The sequence below is a fragment of the Cyprinus carpio genome, chromosome A22, assembly GCF_018340385.1.
Source record: "Cyprinus carpio isolate SPL01 chromosome A22, ASM1834038v1, whole genome shotgun sequence".
Taxonomy (NCBI): domain Eukaryota; kingdom Metazoa; phylum Chordata; class Actinopteri; order Cypriniformes; family Cyprinidae; genus Cyprinus; species Cyprinus carpio.
Window position 1 is genome coordinate 15,215,306 of NC_056593.1, and position 19,612 is coordinate 15,234,917.

General features: G+C 38.4%; 2 protein-coding genes across 4 annotated transcripts; both read right to left on the reverse strand.

The window, feature by feature from the left end:
• Positions 1-417: 417 nt before the first annotated feature.
• On the reverse strand, positions 418-8,211 carry LOC109066233 (GTP-binding protein 2-like). Its single transcript, XM_042712018.1, has 12 exons — positions 7,826-8,211; positions 7,146-7,172; positions 6,878-7,062; positions 6,663-6,768; positions 5,376-5,573; positions 5,059-5,233; positions 4,149-4,368; positions 3,723-3,858; positions 3,585-3,643; positions 1,704-1,875; positions 1,435-1,599; positions 418-1,123 (listed from the first exon to the last, which is right to left on the reverse strand). The coding sequence occupies exons 1-12, from the start codon at positions 8,009-8,011 to the stop codon at positions 935-937; spliced, it is 1,818 nt and encodes a 605-aa protein (XP_042567952.1). The 5' UTR covers positions 8,012-8,211; the 3' UTR covers positions 418-934.
• A 2,268-nt stretch (positions 8,212-10,479) lies between these two features.
• LOC109066300 (chromobox protein homolog 6-like) lies at positions 10,480-18,492 on the reverse strand. Of its 3 annotated transcripts, none has more exons than XM_019083312.2 (6): positions 17,961-18,482; positions 17,341-17,384; positions 15,080-15,145; positions 14,654-14,720; positions 13,534-14,532; positions 10,480-13,054 (listed from the first exon to the last, which is right to left on the reverse strand). In XM_019083312.2, exons 1-6 carry the CDS (start codon positions 18,027-18,029, stop codon positions 13,052-13,054), a joined length of 1,248 nt encoding a protein of 415 aa, XP_018938857.1. In that variant the 5' UTR covers positions 18,030-18,482; the 3' UTR covers positions 10,480-13,051. The 3 variants fall into 3 exon arrangements, with proteins under 3 accessions (XP_018938857.1, XP_018938858.1, XP_018938856.1); XM_019083313.2 differs by having other exon boundaries at positions 13,558-14,532; positions 17,961-18,479; XM_019083311.2 differs by lacking the exon at positions 10,480-13,054 and having other exon boundaries at positions 13,061-14,532; positions 17,961-18,492.
• Positions 18,493-19,612: the final 1,120 nt, after the last annotated feature.

Here is a 19,612-nt window from a genome sequence, read left to right on the forward strand (position 1 = left end):
GTTCGTACAACCCTAGAGCTCCAAAAATTCCCTTTCTGTTCCCTTCCTGTCCTGAAGATAGGGGGCGATATTCCAACACGCCAACTAACGCATCAAAACCATACCACATTACGTGAACAAAAACAGGACCAAACTCTTTGCAACAATATGTATATTGTACAGACTGACAAGCAACCATCATAAACAACTGTAAAATCGCACGATGGGAGCTCAACTTAAGCTCAGAGTATACTTAATGTGTAACCCAGAATGTGCAGTGGATGTACATTTTCAACCTGTCTACACGATAACACTGTTTTTGGAGTTTCTGAATATATTATATCTCTGCAGCTGGAGTTTTTGAAAATATTCGGTTTGGGTGGAGTTTTCAAAAAAACTCGGTTTCAGTGACCTGGTGATGGATTTGAGTGTGGTGCAGTTTTGAAAATACACGCGTACTGCCTGTGTAAATCATTGTTAAAAAAAAAAAAAAAATTGAAGTGTCATCAGATCTACCTAGGATCTGATGTTGCATGCTACAATTATGTTCTCATATCTATAATGCAGACTGGAGGCAGGAGTTGTTCCTGCAGAAATCTGCTCCAGATACCCAACTTAGTTACTTGAAATCCCACATGCTTCACTCAAGGTCAGCCAGCTTTAACTTAAGATGTGAAACACACACTTGTACAAAAACAGGAGAGGTTTTCGTGCTCCATTACACCTGGCAGACATACACTCTAATCAGTAAATCACTGTACCAAAGCCGTCCAAATGTCACAAGAGCCCAGAGCATTTACACACAGGCAAATCTGCAATTAATATTGGCAAATCTACAGAGTTGAAATGAAAGGTGCACAATTGAACTAGGGGATGCAAACTCAAGGCAAGGACATGAAGTGACTACAGCTGCAGTCAAATGTCCTATTGATTTATGGTGTCACTCCCAATGTGTCTAACTGTGGTTCTGGTTGCGGTTCTGATCAGGCACGTAATTCTGGGTGGAGGGTAGAAGGTGCGTCACGTGTCCGATGCCTTTGGTCACCCCCTCTCTGAAGAGCAGCTTGGCTCCCACGCGCAAATACTCAGGGTGCTTTAAGAATCTGAAACACACTACAGCTCTCTCTCCGGTCCGTAGCTCCTCCTAGAGGACAAATACACACATTTTTCTGTGATGATACCGTTTTCAAATTAAGGGTTGCAAAAGAGAATTTTTTTAGGGTTCCCCAAAGAACCTTTCATGGAACATTTTGTAAAAGAACCATTTTTACGAAGAATTTTTTATACTCTGAAGAACCTTTTTTCCACAATATAGAACTGTTTGTGCAATAGAAAGATTCCATGAATATTTAAGGTTCTTCATGGAACCAAAGATGACAAGAACACTTTATTTTAAAAAGTGTATACTAACAGAGCAACACTCTTTAAAACATTGTAAAAAAAAAAAAAATGCACCTTTCCAAGGAGACACTCCACAGTGGCGGTCTGCCTCACATTCCCCACGTGCACCGTGACCTGGAAACCACGGCGGAAAGTCTTGGCGTGGAACAGGAGGACTATAGCTGCCTCAAACTGCCAGCAAATAGTAGGGTTCATTTTGGGACTCACCATGACCATGCCCTAAAAACACAAACACTCAAGATCAAAAAGACACATCATGAAGATATGGATACACAAAGACTTAATTTAGTCTTTCTCCTCTTGCTCTCCTTTTGAGATCAGACCTTTCGTAGTAACGAGCGATCAAAGTTCCCAAGTGCAAGTGTGGCGGCCTGTCCGGCTCTCAGCACGCGGCAGCCGGAGCGATTCCTGTGAATACTGCACACCTTTAACCTCAGGAACCGCCCATCATCGGTGGGACCCACAACCAGCCGGTCTCCTTCACGACACACACCACTGCGTGTGAATGGAAAGTCAGTTATGAGCTAAAACACTGCTAGGTAGTAGGTAAGTTGTTCTGACTGGTTGCTAGGGTGTTGCTAGGTTGCTCTGTGTGGTTGTGAGAGTTATATAATGTTGCTAAGGTGTTTGGAGTGGTTGCTAAGTAGTTGTTACAGAGCTAGGGCATTTCATAAGTGTTCTGAGTGGTTGCAAGCACGTTGTTATGTGGTTGCTAAAGTGTACTGGGTGATTGTTAAAATGTTGCTAAGTTGCTTAGGGATTACTAAAGTGCGCTGAATGGTTTCTAGGATATTGATATGTGGGTGATAAGCACCTGCTACAATGCTAAAACATTAGTTAGTAGATCATTTGTCCTGAGTGGTTGCTAAGGTGTTGCTGTGTGGTTGCTAGGGTTTGAGCAGTTGTTCAGAGTGGCTGCTAGAGCATTGCAGTTATTAGAGTGTTCTAGATGGTTATGAAACAGTTATAGGCCAGTTGCAAGAGTATTCTGGGAGGTTGCTAAGGGGCTTTGAGGGGTTGCCAAGCAGTTGCTAAGGTGTTATGCAACTGCTTGGCAACCATGAGTTCTGAATGATTGTGCAGGCATTGTTGGTTGCTAAGCAAGTGCTACAGAGCTAGAGTATTGTTAGTCTTTTCAGTTTTTGCAAGAACATTGCTATCAAAAGGTCGCTCTGGTGTCAAGTCAAGATGTTGCTATGTGGTTGCTAGGTTGTTCAGACTGGTTGGTAAGTGGTTGTTAGGGCATTGAGATGTGGATGTAAATCAGATCCTACAATGTCAATACATTGCTAGGTAAGTAAATAGGTTTCTCCGAGTTGCTATGGTTTGATAAGATGCTAGTTATAGGCCAGTTGCAAGAGTATTCTGGGAGGTTGCTAAGGGGCTTTGAGTGGTTGCTAAGGCATTGCTAAGCAGTCACTGGGGCGTTTTGGGTGGTTATGATACATTTAGAACATGAAAGCATCCAAACAGAAGTTAGAATCCATCATGGCGGCACTCATCGGTTACTCAGGAAAAAGGTGAATAAAACAGTTGGAGGAGTATTCTGGGTGGTTTCTAAGGTGTTGCTAGGGCAATGCTTAGGTGTTCTGAGCATGTGAAAGTGCATTGCTATGTGGTTTCTAAGCAGTTGCTTACAAAGTTAGGGCATTGTGTTATAAGTAGTGTTATAAGTAGTTGCAAGTATGTTACTTTGTCGTTGCTAGAGTGTTCTGGGTGGATGCTGAGATGTTGCTAGGATGCTAAGTGATTACTAAGGTGTTATGAGTGGTTGCTTGGTCATTGATATGTCCCTTAAAAAATTAACCATGCTTTTATTATTGTAAAATGTAGTGACCATGTTTTTGGAAGGAATGGTTACCATTTGCATAAGCACAGTTTTACTATAAATACCATGGTTAAACTATGGTTAGTGTAACAAAACCATGGTTAATTTGTGGTTACCATCGTTTAACTATATGAACCATATATATTTTTTTTTTTATATATAGTAAAACCATGGTTAATTTTTAAAGGGGTGGGTGCTAAACAGTTGCTACAATGCTATAACATATATAGGTTTTTCTAAATAGTTGCCAGGGGTTTTGCTATAAATATGGATTTGATAAAGTGTTCCGAGTGGTTGCTAGTACATTGCTAGGTGGACAATAGGCAGTTATTAAACAGACGGACAGACAAGATTGACGCAACAGATGTGGACTGACCTGTACAGTGTACCACCGACTACTGTCCCTACATCAGGAACACTGTAAATCTCATCCACCTGCAAGAACACATCAATTAGACATTAAATATCTTGGAATTAAGACATGATATGTGGTTTGGTAAGAGTGTGTTTGTACCTGGAACTCCGTGAGCTGCTGCATGAGCTCCTCTTGCTCCTTGCTGTTGCTCAGAGGAGGAAGAATGTTGAAAAAGACCTTCAGAAGGTCCAGATTCTCCCCAGAGACACTGGAGAGGGTGAAGATGGGCGTCACACTATGGGGAGAAAAACACATCATTACACACACACGTACTGCACAAACTAGAGAGTTGAACAGCTATCAGCGGTAAGGTACTTTGTAAGTTATTCATTTAATTTATATGTTTAAGTTTTAAAGGTACAGTACCAAAAACAGGCTGTTTAACTGTAATGCTCACAGAGAGCATGGAAACTGGTCATGAAAAAATCAATTATGGCTGTTTTTTGTTGCAAGAAACATTGACTTAAGGTGGAAAATAGAGCAATAAATGTCTATAATAACTTCTCTATTTTCATATACACGTACCTGGAGGATTGTGCGAACTGCTGTGCAGCCGTGACGGCATCATCGGGGTTGGACACGACCATGGGGACCTTGTTGCAGCCGGGCAGTTTGAGCACTCTCTCCAACTGACGAACTGTTTTCTCCACTGTGCTTTTACCGCAGAGGTCCACCTTACTCACCACAATGAATATGGGCACCTTCAGCGCCATCGCCAAACCCAGGTGCTCCCTAGTTGTGCCAGCTGGGAAGATTTTACCATGCCAGAATTGTGTTTAAGATCATTATGATTTTTGAAAGAAAAAAAGAAGAAGAAGAAAATTACTTGTATTAAGCATTGGTGCATTAAACTGATGAAAAGTGACAGTAAAGAAATGTCTAATAATTTAAAAGATTTCTATTTCAAACAAATGAAGTTATTTTGTACTGTACTTTTTATTTTAAATAATCCTGAAAATGTATCACGGTTTCCTCAAAAATATCAACATTGTTAATAATCAGAAATGTTTCATAAGCACCAAAACAGCATATTAGAATGACTTCTGAAGGATCATGTGACACTGAAGACTGGAGTAAAAATTCTGGCTGAAAATTCAGCTTTGCTTGACAGAAATCAATTACATTTTGAAATGTATTCAAATAGAAAACAGTTTTTTTATATATAATATTATTTCACAATATTACAGTTTTTACTGTATTTCTGAATGAATAAATGCAGCCTTGGTGAGCGTAAGAGACTTCTTTAAAAGGATTTGAACAACTTTGAATGGTAGTGTGAATTTTTTGAATAGTGTAACATATTGAATTTATTGTATATATTTAATATATATCGGCCAGCATTAGTTCCAATATTTATGCCTTACTCATAAAATATGCTCTTAATTCACTTTCACAACTTTTAATGCAATATAAATACATATGCATTAATACTAACCAATGCCAGTATTGGCTGCCACCACCAGCATGGCAAAGTCTGGGCAGTAGCTTGTCAGGCCAAATATTGTGGTCTTCAAGTACTTATAATGACCAGCCAGGTCAATAAAAGTGATCATCTTAGAAGAGCTCTCACAGATCTCCTCTGCCGTACGAGAGTCACTGTAGTTTACAACCTAAAACAATAAGAGAAAGAAAATAAATCAAAGCAACGTGCTTATATGCTAGCAAGTAGAAGGTTTAAATCCAAGTCAATGCACTACTGTAAAAAATACCATAAATAAAAGTGTACTAAAGGGTTTCAAAAATCTGTCTCACCTCTCCTTTGCTGTTAAAGCCCAGGATCTCAAAACTGATGCTGGATGTCCGTCCCGTTTGAATCTCATGCAGGTGTCTGAAGAGGTTGAGTCTGGCCCTGCCCCGTCCGTTATCCAGCTCGCCCTGAGTCAGCACGCCCAGCAGAGTTGACTTGCCCGAATCCACGTTACCCAGAACAGCCACGCGGAGATCCAGGAACTACTCACACAAACACAGAAATCACAGTGACCTGACAATACATAACACATCATTAGTTTATTGGGTCAGTGACAAATACGAATGACTATAATGATGAAAAGAAAAAAAAAAAGAATTTCTTCATTACTCTAAAAATAGCTGTATACCAACCATGAATAAGTGACAAATACTATATTTAGCCTTAAAAAGGGCCAAATTATTGGATTTATCTTAAGAAATTTACTGACCTACACAGTCACGAGAGTCTGTAGGGGTCAATCCTGTGATATAATTTAATTTTTTTATGATTTTCTTCTCACATGACAACTATACAGCTTCCTGTGTGTTATTTATACCCACTAGAATGTAACTGGTAGACAAAAGTTAATTTAAATATAACGTTAAAATTAATAATCATGTACTTTAACTTTATATAATATATTTTTAAGAAATAATAATAAAAGATTATTTTATTCCAATAAGCTATTTTTAAGAATATAAGCCTTTTAATAAGACTATTTCGATAAACAAAATTTAATTCTGAAATGTTCAAAAGTAGACAAACCTCCATGATTATTTTAAAGCATTTTTGTATAAGCCTTTTAATAAGACTATTTCGATAAACAAAATTTAATTCTGAAATGTTTTTTTTTAAGAAATAGTAGTAAAATATTTTTTCCAATGATTCCAAGTTTATTTATTCCAATAATTTTATTCCAAGAAGAAGTAGTTATTTTCAAGAATATATCCTTTTTACAAGACCTTTTTGTACTTTTCTCTTTAGTCTTTTTAAGAAATAATAATAAAATATTATTTTATTCCAATAATTCCAAGTTATTTTCAAGAATTTTAACAAGAAAAAAAAAAAAGAAAACAAAAAAAAAAAGTGTAATTGTGAAATGTAAAATATGATCATCAAAAAAGCAGGCAAGTTACATAATCATTTTTAAACTTTTGTATTTTTATAGTCAATATTTTAAAAATGTTGTAGTTTTTTTACTCTTTTTAAGAGAAATAATAATCCCATGCATGACCCAATGACTAAAACCACAACAACCATAATTTAGGACAAAAATGAAATGGCCACTGATTAAAGCATCACAGGTTCACCTGCTGGTCATCTGGAACTTTCCGCACAAGAACTTCAGCGATTTTCCGTCGAGCTCTATCGCAGTCCACCTCCCTTTCTCTCAGGAGCGTGATATCGGCTCCAACCCTGCGCAGAGTCACAGAGTCTTACCAAGACAACACAACACGCCTGTAAGCCACTTCTTACACACTGTCATCAAAGAAAAAACCATGTGGTTGATGAATTCAATACATACTTCTCAGCCATTCTGCGAAGTGTCTTAAGTGATGCTTTCATATCTTCTTCTGTAAGTCCAACCAGCAGACCGTTATCCTCCACCCCAATCTGATACACGGCCTCCCCGCGGCCCTCCTGCAGGCGCCACTTCAGCTGCGTGGCCAAGTGTTCGAACCGATACTGTGTGGGGTTTACCAGCTTCAACTGAGCGAACAGAGGATTAATTTGCCATTAAATACATGTAAAATCCTATAAAAATTATTACTATCAATTTGGTTATTGCATACCTTGTATTCAATGTTTCCCTCTTCAGCCTAAAAAAATGAAGATATGTGGGCAAAAAACAATCAATTAATTAAAAATCTAAATGCAGTCTTGCCAAAATCAGTCCTTGCACATAATTCATTTACTGGACAAAATATTACCTTGGAAAGAACTTGAAAATGAATAATAACCACAGTTATTTGGCATTATGGAACTAACTTTTGTTGTTGTTGTTTATTTATTAAATAATTGTTATTTACATTTTATTTTAGATTCTATTTATTTTCTAAACAACTATTATATCTACCATAAAATCAAGCCAGCATGAAAAGTAGGTCGTTTTGAAAATGAATATTTTTTCGTTTTGAAATAATTTATTTTATAAGGAGGTCCTTTGTATTAAAAAAAAAAATCGACCTGTCATCAATAATTTATTATCATTTTTACAGTAGTAAATAACTGAACAGTATTTTGGCAGCCTCGTACCAGTTTTTGTGTATTTAAATATAAGTCGCCAGCAGCTTGTAAAACTGTTACTGTTAATATTCTAACTAACGATATTAAGATATGATATATAATGTCGATTAATATCTAATCGTTGGGCTATATCTTAATATCGAATGGTAGTATGGTTATTGATATGCAGTGCACATAATCTCCGCTGGCTAATGGTTAGCCTCCGCCAGCACACATCTATATTTACCTCCGGTGGCAGGAACGGCGGAGGCTCGTTGGCCTTCTTGCCCCTCCGTCGCTTCCCTCTTCTGCCTCTTCTCGTGCGGGGTTTCTTCTTCGGTGTGTTTTCGGCCCGGCTGTCAGCTGCGTTCTGCGGGCTGCTCGCTTTCGCTGCAGACTTGATGCTGCAATGGTTTGCAACCTGCGCATCCATAGCTCGCTCGCGTTTGAGGGAGAAAAAAAAACACTACGGTTTTAATCTGAAATTGTAAATATGTATCCTAAAATCGCACTTCTCTGTTATAAACATGGACAATGCATTTCCTTTCAAGTTTCTTTAGTATTGCACTGGGATACGCGGTCTGGGAGCCATGACTGCAGCTACACCCTCTACTGTAAAGACCGCCTCCAATACTCGTCAATTATTCGTCATCCCTCGGTTTAATCTGTCGAACACTATCTATCTATCTATCTATCTATCTATCTGGGATTCAGACGGTCTAGCTATCTATCTGTCTGTCTGTCTCTGTCCGTTTGTCTATCTATCTATCTGTCTATTTATCTGTCTGTCTGTCTATCTATATATCTGTCTGTCTATCTATCTATCTATCTATATATCTGTCTGTCTATCTATCTATATATCTGTCTATCTATCTCTGTCTGTCTGTCTGTCTATCTATCTATCTGTCTGTCTCTGTCTGTCTGTCTATCTATCTATATATCTGTCTGTCTATCTATCTATCTGTCTGTCTGTCTATCTATCTATATATCTGTCTGTCTGTCTCTGTCTATCTGTCTCTATGTTTGTTTGTCTACAGTATATCTGTCTGTCTGTCTATCTATCTATCTATATATCTGTCTGTCTATCTATCTATATATCTGTCTATCTAGCTCTGTCTGTCTGTCTGTCTATCTATCTATCTGTCTGTCTCTGTCTGTCTGTCTATCTATCTATATATATCGTCTGTCTATCTATCTGTCTGTCTGTCTGTGTATGTCTGTCTCTGTCTATCTATCTATCTATCTGTCTGTCTATCTATCTATATATCTGTCTGTCTATCTATCTATATATCTGTCTGTCTATCTATCTGTCTGTCTCTGTCTGTCTGTCTATCTATCTATATATCTGTCTGTCTCTGTCTATCTATCTGTATCTCTGTCTGTTATCTATCATATGTCTGTCTGTCTATCTATCTATCTGCCTCTGTCTGTCTGTCTATCTGTTTGTCCATCTCTATCTGTCTATCTATCTATCTATCTGTCTGTCTATCTATCTATGTGTCTGAGTATCTATCTATCTATCTATATATCTATCTGGGATTCTGTCTGTCCATCCATCCATCCATCCTTCCGTTTATTTATTTTTAATAAATCGTTTTATATCCATCTCCTGCAGGAGGCGCTAGATTAACAGTTTCTATGCCTCTCTAAAATGATGATTAATTTGAGACATTTTGTGGTCATTCAAAATGAATTTGGCTCCCTTTAACAATCATAATGATTGATTATGACTGCAGCATGATTATTTGTGCAGCCAGGAATAAATAAAAATAAGTAGATAAAAAAAAAAGTTCAAGACAAATGTTAAGTTGGCTTGAAAAAGCCAGAGCAGAAAGTTAAATTTTTTTTTTAAAAGATTAAAAAGTTTAAGAAGTTTAAAAGTTTTAAGTTTGATGGTTTTCATTCTGAAATAGTTTGAAGTTTAAAGTAGTTTAAAAAGCCTAAAGTTTGAATGTTTTGAAGGCAATACAGTTTGTCATAGATAGATAGATAGATAGATAGATAGATAGATAGATAGATAGATAGATAGATAGATAGATAGATAGATGAGTTTGAATGGGATTTTGGGATTTTTGTTTTAATCTTCATTTTTATAAAAACCTGAAGTCCGATCAGTCAGAAAAGATATAGCACACTAGGTGAGATCAGTCTGAAGAGCTGGGCTGAGTTTGGAGTCTGTAGAGTTAAAGCTCTGGGAGGAGTTAGAGTTGATCATTTTAGTCTCAGAAGAAGAAGAAGAAGTTTAAATAGGATTTCAGTAAGTTGGCTTTCTCAAGCCACCTTAATTAGTCTAAAAACATCTCAGCTATTAATAGAACATGTGGTTCTACTGGTTAGCCCACTAGATAGCAGAGGCACACAGATGGAAAATCTGGCGTGAGAACTGTAGTCTAGTGGAGGGGTTCCCAACCACATTCCCAGAGCCCCCAACACTGCATGTTTTCCATCAGATCATCTTATTAGTAGAGACTCCAAGACCTGAAATGGGTGTCAGAGAAAGGAGAGATGGTCAAGTGGTTGAAAACATGTTCCCTAGGCCCTGCAAGCAACATCACTACTACCATCGTTCATACTATTATTAAAAAAATTATTAAAAGTAATAGGCCATTTACTTATAAGGGAAAACCCCAAAATTCACCCTCATGTTGTTCCAAACCTGACTTTTTATCTTCCATAAAAAGCACAAAAGGAGATGTTAAGCAAAATGTTCATGCTGCTCTTTTCCATACAATGTTAGTAAATGGGGATAAATGCTGTAAAGATTCAAAAGTATATAATATATATATATATATATAAAAAAAATCACAATAAAATAAATATTTCTATGAATGTATTGAATATCTCACTAATCAAACTAGTCTCCATTATAACAGTAGAATTAAATGGGTACCAAAGAGACAGTGTCTTTAAAGTGATTTTATTAAAAGCTCTTTCAAGGAAAACACAAAGCAACAACAACATTATGACATTTAAATGACCTGTACAATTAGGGTTCTCAAATCATGCACCCACTACATTACAATGTCAAAGCAACAAGTTCATTACCATAATCAGCTTCATCAATGGCATTAACCTCACACATTACCAAACAGATAACTCATATAAATCACACTTAGTTCTGTTTTTTGGGTTCTACATACTCTCAAACCCAAAGTAGACTAGAAAAATTTTACAATGGCTATAAAATAAAGGCAGCACGTATCATTCATTTCTACGGCATGGAAAAATTAATAATAATAAATTTTAAACCAAAAAAAAAAAAAAAAAAGCATCAGACACTCATATTTGAGGATGTTACCTCCAGTATACCTTCATCCTAACCATTTTAAACATAATCTCTACTTGTCTGTGCAGTGAGGGTCCCTGGTGGCTACAACCTAAAAACCCTACTGCATGAAATGTAGGCCACATGTTATCATAGTGCTAAGCTACCTCTTTAGGAGAAAACATCTTGCATTGTTTTACACCATAGTGACATCTATTTTCTAACATTAATGATGTAAAGGTAAACAAGGACTTGACTGTTTGTATGTGGAACACTTCGTAGACAAAGATAACAACATCATGGGATTAAACAGAGCAACTAAATGCAACACGTGCTTCGATATGACTGTAGATATTATTGTACAGATGCACCACACGTGGCGCCCTATGTGGGGCAGCACCAGGGATATGTTCAAAATATGAATTATTTCAGACCTGGGATAAACGTATGACTCTGATTTAAAAATAATACTAATAACAATATAAACCTTTAAAGAACTCTGAAAAAGCAAAGAAAATGAAGAGTAGGTAAGTTCACATTAATGTCTGGAAGCAAGTAAACTAAAACCATTTAACATTATTAAAAGAAAGTTATTATATACACATACTAAAAATATGAAAAGATTTAAAAATTGTCAATAGTTGGGGAAAATCTTAAAAAACGTCATAAAAATGTTGTAAGGTTTTCATTTCTCCCTAAAGGCACAGTGATAGAGTAATAGTGCTCCATTAGAGGACGGCGGTATGACTACAAGTGGAACTTAATTGTGTTCTATAATTAAATCTTATAATGAGGTTTGCCTTTGTCCTCCGGTGGAGTCTGACATTTCATCATCCTTCAGTACAACCAAGTTAGCTGCCATAAACTGTGTTAACCTGTTTCTTCAAGCCTAATGTGGCAGGTTATAATATTGCTTGCTGGACTGCCCAAAAAAGCCTAAGTGAAAAGCTTCCCACAACTTTTATAAATTCTAAAATAATAAAATGACACCATGCCACAACTAAACCTTTTAGCTTTCAGTAAAATTCTAAATATTAAATGAAGTTCACCCAACCATTGTCATTATGTACTCACCTTCATGCATTTTGAAACTTCCTTCAGTAAAACATAGAAGTATTTCTTCAGCAGAATGTCCAAACCCCTCTTTTCCCTACAATGAAAGTGAATGGTGGCCAAGGCTGTCAAGACAACTTTTTTCAGGCCATTCTTCACACATAGCAATAGAATGGCTTTATACATCTTGGAATACAGCGCACAAGTCATTTGTCTTTTTTGGAGATTTACAGCCCTAGCATCAACTAAACAAGCTAGCTTTATCCCAGGTCTGTATTGTCAATGCTAGCGTCCAGTCGGACCTGCAGACAACATGGGACGAGCTCAAGGGCCAACAACATGCACTCACCAGCATAACGCACAATACACATGGTCCTGTACTGTAACGTTTGAGAGCACGAAAGAGGGTTTCATCAACCAAGGCAATCTGTTATATTTGGTATTTTTGAGACCCACTTAGTGTAAAAGTCTCTAAATGGTATTTGAACTCCTCCAATCAAGTTCTGAGAGAATTTACATCTGGTTACCGGCCCCAAAAATACAGTAACTATTACATGAAACACAAACTATTGTAGTCAGAAGGCAAATATGAGAAGGTACTTCTCCAACAGGGAAAGTGGGTAGTTGAGTATGTGGAAGGTTTAACTTACAGTACCACACTATAGATGCAGTCCTCAGCATTCACACTTGAATCAGTTTAGAGTCTCAGCAGACATCTGGATCAGAGCGGAGTTCAAGCCGAAGGAAATAACTTAACTGTCCTCAGGATTTTGCAACTTGGTGCATATAAATACAGTCACGTCTACACCTGTGTAATATAGCAAGTTCCACAATGACTTGGGTTCTTCATCAGCACAGGAGAAAGTTGGCGAGATCAATGCATCATTGTGCGGATACACAATCTTCACCCACACTGGCTGAACTTCCAAAGCAGGAGTGAAGCGTCCTGTGCTCATTATCCCAATGAAAATGGACTTCAAACAATTAGAAATGTCTTGATGCAACATCTCAAATCCAAGAAAGCTGTTGAGATCAGCATTTCTTGGGTGGATTCTGAACTTTAGGTCTGGAGATATGGGAATGGTGGTCTCTACAGGACTGGAGGTGACAAGACAAGGCGCAATTACTTGGGAAAAAGGCTGTGGAAAGGCAGGATCACTGGGGAAAAAAGAGGGGGAAGAAAAGCATGAAGTACTGCAAAACCATCATAACATGTTTAAAATGCAGAGGTCAAGGGAAGCACCCCTGCCTTTAAATATTAGTTCAATATTTATTAATTTCACCAAAAATGCATTTTAATTTAATTAACGGCAACTATTTTAGGGTGCATGAATATCATTATGGCAAGTTCTCATGGAATTTAGTGGGCATATATTTTTGTTGGAGATGTTTAGGGGGAACTTTCAAGAGGCAGCTGTGGTGGGACATGGTGGGTTGTCAGCTTGGCAAGGGGAAGAGGTTTCAGAACCTGCTCCTGAATGGCAGAATTCCTTGATGGTGACTGTGAGAAGGTTTGTGGTGACGTCAGTCACAACTACATTGGTACAGCTGGGTGTCATTTGAGGGTGCCAATCGGGATCCCCCTCTTTTGGCTCCCTAGTTTCCACAGGAAGTGGGGTGGTAGTGCGGTCACTAACCTGGCAGAGCGAAGCTCGACCCACCTGGGTTCGATGTCGAAGTTTCCTTTTTCTGCCCCGAGAAGTGGTGAGATTTGGAGAGCTCTGGTCTTCATCATCAAGAGAGAATGACGGAGAGGACAAATAAGAGGGTGAGGAAGGGAGGAACGGCGCAGAGCTGGACTTTGGGTGAGGTTGGGAAGCATCTTGGGAACGTGATGAGCCTGCAGAGTCCAGTTTAGTTGGAGACGTAGGAGCTTCAGGTTGAGTCGGTTGTTTTTGAAGTGAAGGGGAGCTGTTGTTAGACCCACTGGAGCTGGATGGAGAAGGTGGAGTCTGATATTGAAACTTCTGCACATTAGCAGAGGAATGGCTATCACAGCAGTTTCCACCTCTCCGATTGGCTCCAGTGTTGGATTCTTCATTGGCCATGGAGGACACTGATCCACAGGGGTGGAGCCCAAATGGCTGGCCGTACATCGGGAAGCCCAGCATCTTCATAGGATGCTGGAATGGCCTGTAAGGCATGTCCCCCTGCTTTTTCCCAATGATGCGATTTCGGGATGGGATCTTCGCCCGCCCTGCAAACGACTGTGGTGACCTTCTACTTGTTACTCCACTGTTTTCGGATTTGTCAATGACATTCAGGTTCAAGATTATACGTCCTCGCTTAACCTCTCGCGGTTTGACTCTGCGGTTGAGGATGCGGACAGTTTCAGAGAATGGAGAGATAGGAGGACGGGATGAGGATGTGGATCCTGTGGGCTCGCCTAGGGGGTCGGGTCGAGGCAAAGGTCGTCGAGACATCCTATGACAACGATGGATGTCTTTCTTCAGTTTATGAGCAGCGGCGAGAGAGTGCACCCTAGGGGTTGGAGTGGTGGATAAGGAAGAGGATGATGAAGGCTGAGAAGGAGCTGAACTTGCAGAAGAGGAAGAGGCGGGAAGCTTGGCAGGTATTTGAGGTGGAGTGCGTTGGGTATCTGAGCTTCGAGGTCTATCACCCGTCTGTGCCCGTGCCTAGATAGGCAGAGAGCAAATGTGACTGGGAGACACTAAAACATCAGACAGAAAGTTTATTTATATTTTTTGAAATTAGAAAATGGAAACATTTCAAGGAAAGTTTTAAGAAAACTCAAACCTTTAGTACAAAGTTTTTTGGTTTAGGTCCACGTTTCTTTGGGCCGTAAAGTTCCTGCTCCCGCTCCCTATGAATTGTGGGACAGCACCATTTAAGCCAAGGAAAATATTACATCACTTTAGTGTCAAGCCCTAAACCATAACAATCAAAATGAAAGCCTTTGAAGCATAATGCAAGTCATCTTTGTTTAAAAATCCATCAGAGAGGCTAGTTTCCAGTCAAACTGCCAGTATAAAGCTGCAAAAATAAAGCAAGTGGGAAAAAAAAGAATAAATGTGAACAATCTTTTCATGGCTCTTACTTGAATATGTGAACTGTTGGGCATATAAAAATATATGCATACTGTGTGTGGAATAAATATTTTTGCTCTTTACACTTTATATAGAAATGAAGTTTTAACAGATAAAGTCTTTAAGTGACACTCACTTTTTCTCAAAGGCCGTGATGAGTCGATCATCCAAGATGTTCTCCTCTGGTTCCCATGTGCTGTGTCTATATTGCAAAACATTTGAAACATTTTAAATGGTAATGGGTATTTAAGAAATATTAATGACAGCAACTTTTCTCTTTTCCCCATCAAGATTTTAGTAATAAAACTGTATTTTTACAGCACTGTATGTTTGCAGTTTATTCAATTAGTCACATGATGTGACATTTTTAAATGTGCCAATTTTTTTTTTTTTTTTTTTAAACCAGTTCATCAAAACTGCATGCACAATAATAAATAAATAAAAATGTAGTTTAAAATAGTTTGGATGTACAAGTATAGTAGTATATCAAGTCAGAACACAACACTGCTTGACCTTTCAACTACCCAAAATGCACTTCTGCAATGATAAGGCCTGTTTCACAATGCACACTAAAAGTGACACGCAGCAACAGGTACACAAACACCCAAAATGCACTTCTGCAATGATAAGGCCTGTTTCACAATGCACACTAAAAGTGAAACATGGTGTTAGCTTTCACTATTATGCTGATGATACTCTGCTCTATATTTCTTCACAGCCCCTTGAAACATACCAATTCACAAAACCAATAGATTGCATAGCTGATATAAAAACTGGATTAGTAATTTCCCACTGCTAAATTCTGCTCTATATTTCTTCACAGCCCCTAAAAAAAAAAAAAACATTATGCTGATGTAAAATTATTTCTTCGGACCAAAAACTGTGCATAGCTGTAAAAATCTAGAATTTCCCACAGACGTGTAAATTATCGGACCAAAAACCTGTGCATGTAATAATCTAGAACAGCTATAACATGATAGCTGTGCTGTCAATTCTTTGTAGTAATTTTTGTAGCTTTTTTTGATATTTGTTTTTAAATTTTAATTATATATTTAAATTACGACCTATGCTCTCAATATCAAATGCAGAAACGTTAATTCAAGCGTTCATGACCTCAAGGTTAGATTATTGTAATGCTTTATTGGGTGGTTTCTCTGCAAGCTTAATAAACAAACTCCAGCCGGTCCAAAATGCAGCAACTAGAGTTCTTACTAGAACCAGGAAGTGCGACCATATTACCCTTGTTCTGTCAACACGGAACTGGCTCCAAAGAACCCTGGGTTCTCCCAAGGTTTTTCTCTCAATTTCTGTCACCGATGGAGTTTTGGTTCCTTGCCACCTTGCGCTTGCTTAGTTGGGGACACACTAGTGTCCAGTAGACACTACTGGAAGAGAACTGAACTGAGCTGAATCAACAATCAACTGACCTTAACTGATAAACTGTTTTCTATTGTCCTCTTGCATTATCAGTACAATTTTTTATTGTTTAACACTGTAAAGCTGCTTTGACACAATCTGTACTGTATCAAGTGCTTTATAAACAAAGCTGACTTGACTATTCAGTAAATAAGAATGAATTCACATAAGGTAAACAGTTTATAGCTACTGTTTGGGTCCATTTATTGTCCTTTACTTACCATTTGGATGCAAATGTTATCCAAATTAGATTTGTGACCCTAAACCACAAAACCAGTCTTAAGTCGCTGGGGTATATTTGTAGCAATAGCCAAAAAACATTGTATGGGTCAAAACTATCGATTTTTCTTTTATGCCAAAAAAAGTACAGATCATGTTCCATGAAGATATTTTGTAAATTTCCTACTGTAAATATATAAAAATAAATTTTTGATTAGTAATATGCATTGTTAAGAATTCATTTGGACAAATTCGAAGGCGATTTTCTCAGTATTTAGATTATTTTGCACCCTCAGATTCCAGATTTTCAAATAGTTGTATCTCGGCCAAATATTGTCCGATCCCAATAAACCATACATCAATGGAAAGCTTATTTATTCAGCTTTCAGGTGATGTATAAATCATTTCTCAATTCTTGAAAAAATTACACTTAAAACAGGTTCTGTGGTCCAGGGTCACATTTGTCAATGAAGTTTAAAATAAATCTTATAACCACTTTAGAATTTATGGCAGTTATTAAAGGAATCATTCAAAGCAGTAACACAAATCACTTAATTTTCCTTATAGAGCTGCAGATGCACTTCTCTTTACTTACACACTAGTCATGCACGAACTGTGAAACAAAACTAAAGTGAAGATATCCATTTCCACTCAAACTACAGAAAAAGTTAGAAAACAGTGTATAACTCTGAAACAGCACAACATAAAAATAGTGCAATATAAAAATATACCCACTGCACTGTTTATATTTTAAAAACTTACTTTAGTGCCCAACCTTTCCATTTAACCAGGTACTCAATTCGACCCTACAAAGAGAAAAACAGAGGAAAATGTTATTTATTTAACACTAATTAAACAATGCATGAGCAACACATGCTCTATTTCAAACCTCATTTTTGGGGCTCAGTAAAGTGTGTTTATGTAAATGTACACTACTAGAGCATATCTAACACCTTAAACTATGTGGCAGGACACTACTGTGCAGTATTTAAACTACTCGACCCTCGCGCTTTGTTGAGATCTTTGAATCTTGAGTCAGCCAGCATGCATTGATTTTGTAATGGACTCATGCCAGGTACTTTGTTCCTTTTTAGCCTCCTCCTGCTGCTCTTTTAGCGGTCTGCTGTCAGTTCCCAGCAAAGCACAACCCAATTTTACAACATAAATCTCAAGTTGCATATCCAAATGTCCCACATGCGACTTGTTATTTCTAATCTGACAATGCAAGTTAATGGATTGGGTCGCAGAATCGGGAAACATCTGCAAGTAGGCCTCCCCCTCTTGTCATTACAGGCGCCTTGAAGCTCCGCATCGCGAGACAAGCGAAAGACCGTAAAAAAACATTTCCAAACCCACCTAAACCACATTCTTCCTTTACTCACTTTCCTAACGCGGCTTTTCAGAATGGCTTCCGCTGGGAAAACCCGCTCTCCGACCGCCGAAACCTCCATCTTTTCGGCGCGCTCGCTCCAGACGACTCTGTCTAGCGGCTCTACACTTTACAAATCTATGACAGCAACAAACCCGCGCGCTGTCACGTGCTCTGGGTCAACTCTGGTAGTCCTGGAAACGGCGAGAAGGGTATATTAGATCATGGTCTCATAATATACATCTTGATACATAAAACAGATTAATAAAGGTTTTGTTTAGTTTTTTAAGATAAAAATCATTTTCGTTTTCCTATCTCTCAATAAGAGAGTGGTGATTTTTTTTTTAATAATGTTGCTGGTTTGAGCAGATGCTGCCACCCCAGATAGCAAGCATAAGTCACATCTGCACGATGTCTAATAAAACTCGCTTAATCTAAGCATCTGTGTACAAACATGCATGTACATCACAGAGACGTCTACTTGATGTCTGCATTTACATCTGCAAGAAGTATTTTTAGAGTGTTTGCTCATTTGCAATATGAACGTTTTCAATCAGATGTCAAATAGGCGTTTAGAAGATGTCTTTCAGATTTTTAGGATTTAGAATGCATGTAAAACTGGCATCTTAAATATGCTGGTCCTTTGCTGTTCTACGCTTGTCATGTGCTGGCAAAGGACCAGCATAAACCAGCAAAGGAACAGCATAAACCAGCAAAAGGACCAGCATAAACCAGCAAAAGACCAGCATAAACCAGCAAAGGAACAGCATAAACCAGCAAAGGACCAGCATAAACCAGCAAAAGACCACCATAAACCAGCAAAGGAACAGCATAAACCAGCAAAAGGACCAGCATAAACCAGCAAAAGAACAGCATAAACCAGCAAAGGACCAGCATAAACCAGCAAAGGACCAGCATAAACCAGCAAAGGACCAGCATAAACCAGCAAAGGAACAGCATAAACCAGCAAAGGACCAGCATAAACCAGCAAAAGGACCAGCATAAACCAGCAAAGGACCAGCATAAACCAGCAAAAGACCACCATAAACCAGCAAAAGACCACCATAAACCAGCAAACAAAGGACCAGCATAAACCAGCAAAAGGACCGGCATAAACCAGCAAAGGACCAGCATAAACCAGCAAAAGGACCAGCATAAACCAGCAAAGGGAACGGCATAAACCAGCAAAAGGACCGGCATAAACCAGCAAAGAACAGGCATAAACCAGCAAAGGACCAGCATAAACCAGCAAAGGACCAGCAAAAGACCACCATAAACCAGCAAAGGACCAGCAAAAGGACCGGCATAAACCAGCAAAGGACCGGCATAAACCAGCAAAGGACCGGCATAAACCAACAAAGGACCAGCATAAACCAGCAAAAGGACCAGCATAAACCAGCCAAAGGACCGGCATAAACCAGCAAAAGGACCAGCAAAAGACCAGCATAAACCAGCAAAGGACCAGCATAAACCAGCAAAAGGACCAGCATAAACCAGCAAATGACCAGCATAAACCAGCAAAAGACCAGCATAAACCAGCAAAAGGACCAGCATAAACCAGCATAAACCAGCAAAAGACCACCATAAACCAGCAAAGGAACAGCATAAATCAGCAAAAGACCAGCATCAAAACATACCTAACCAGCATATGCTGTTTTTTTTTTC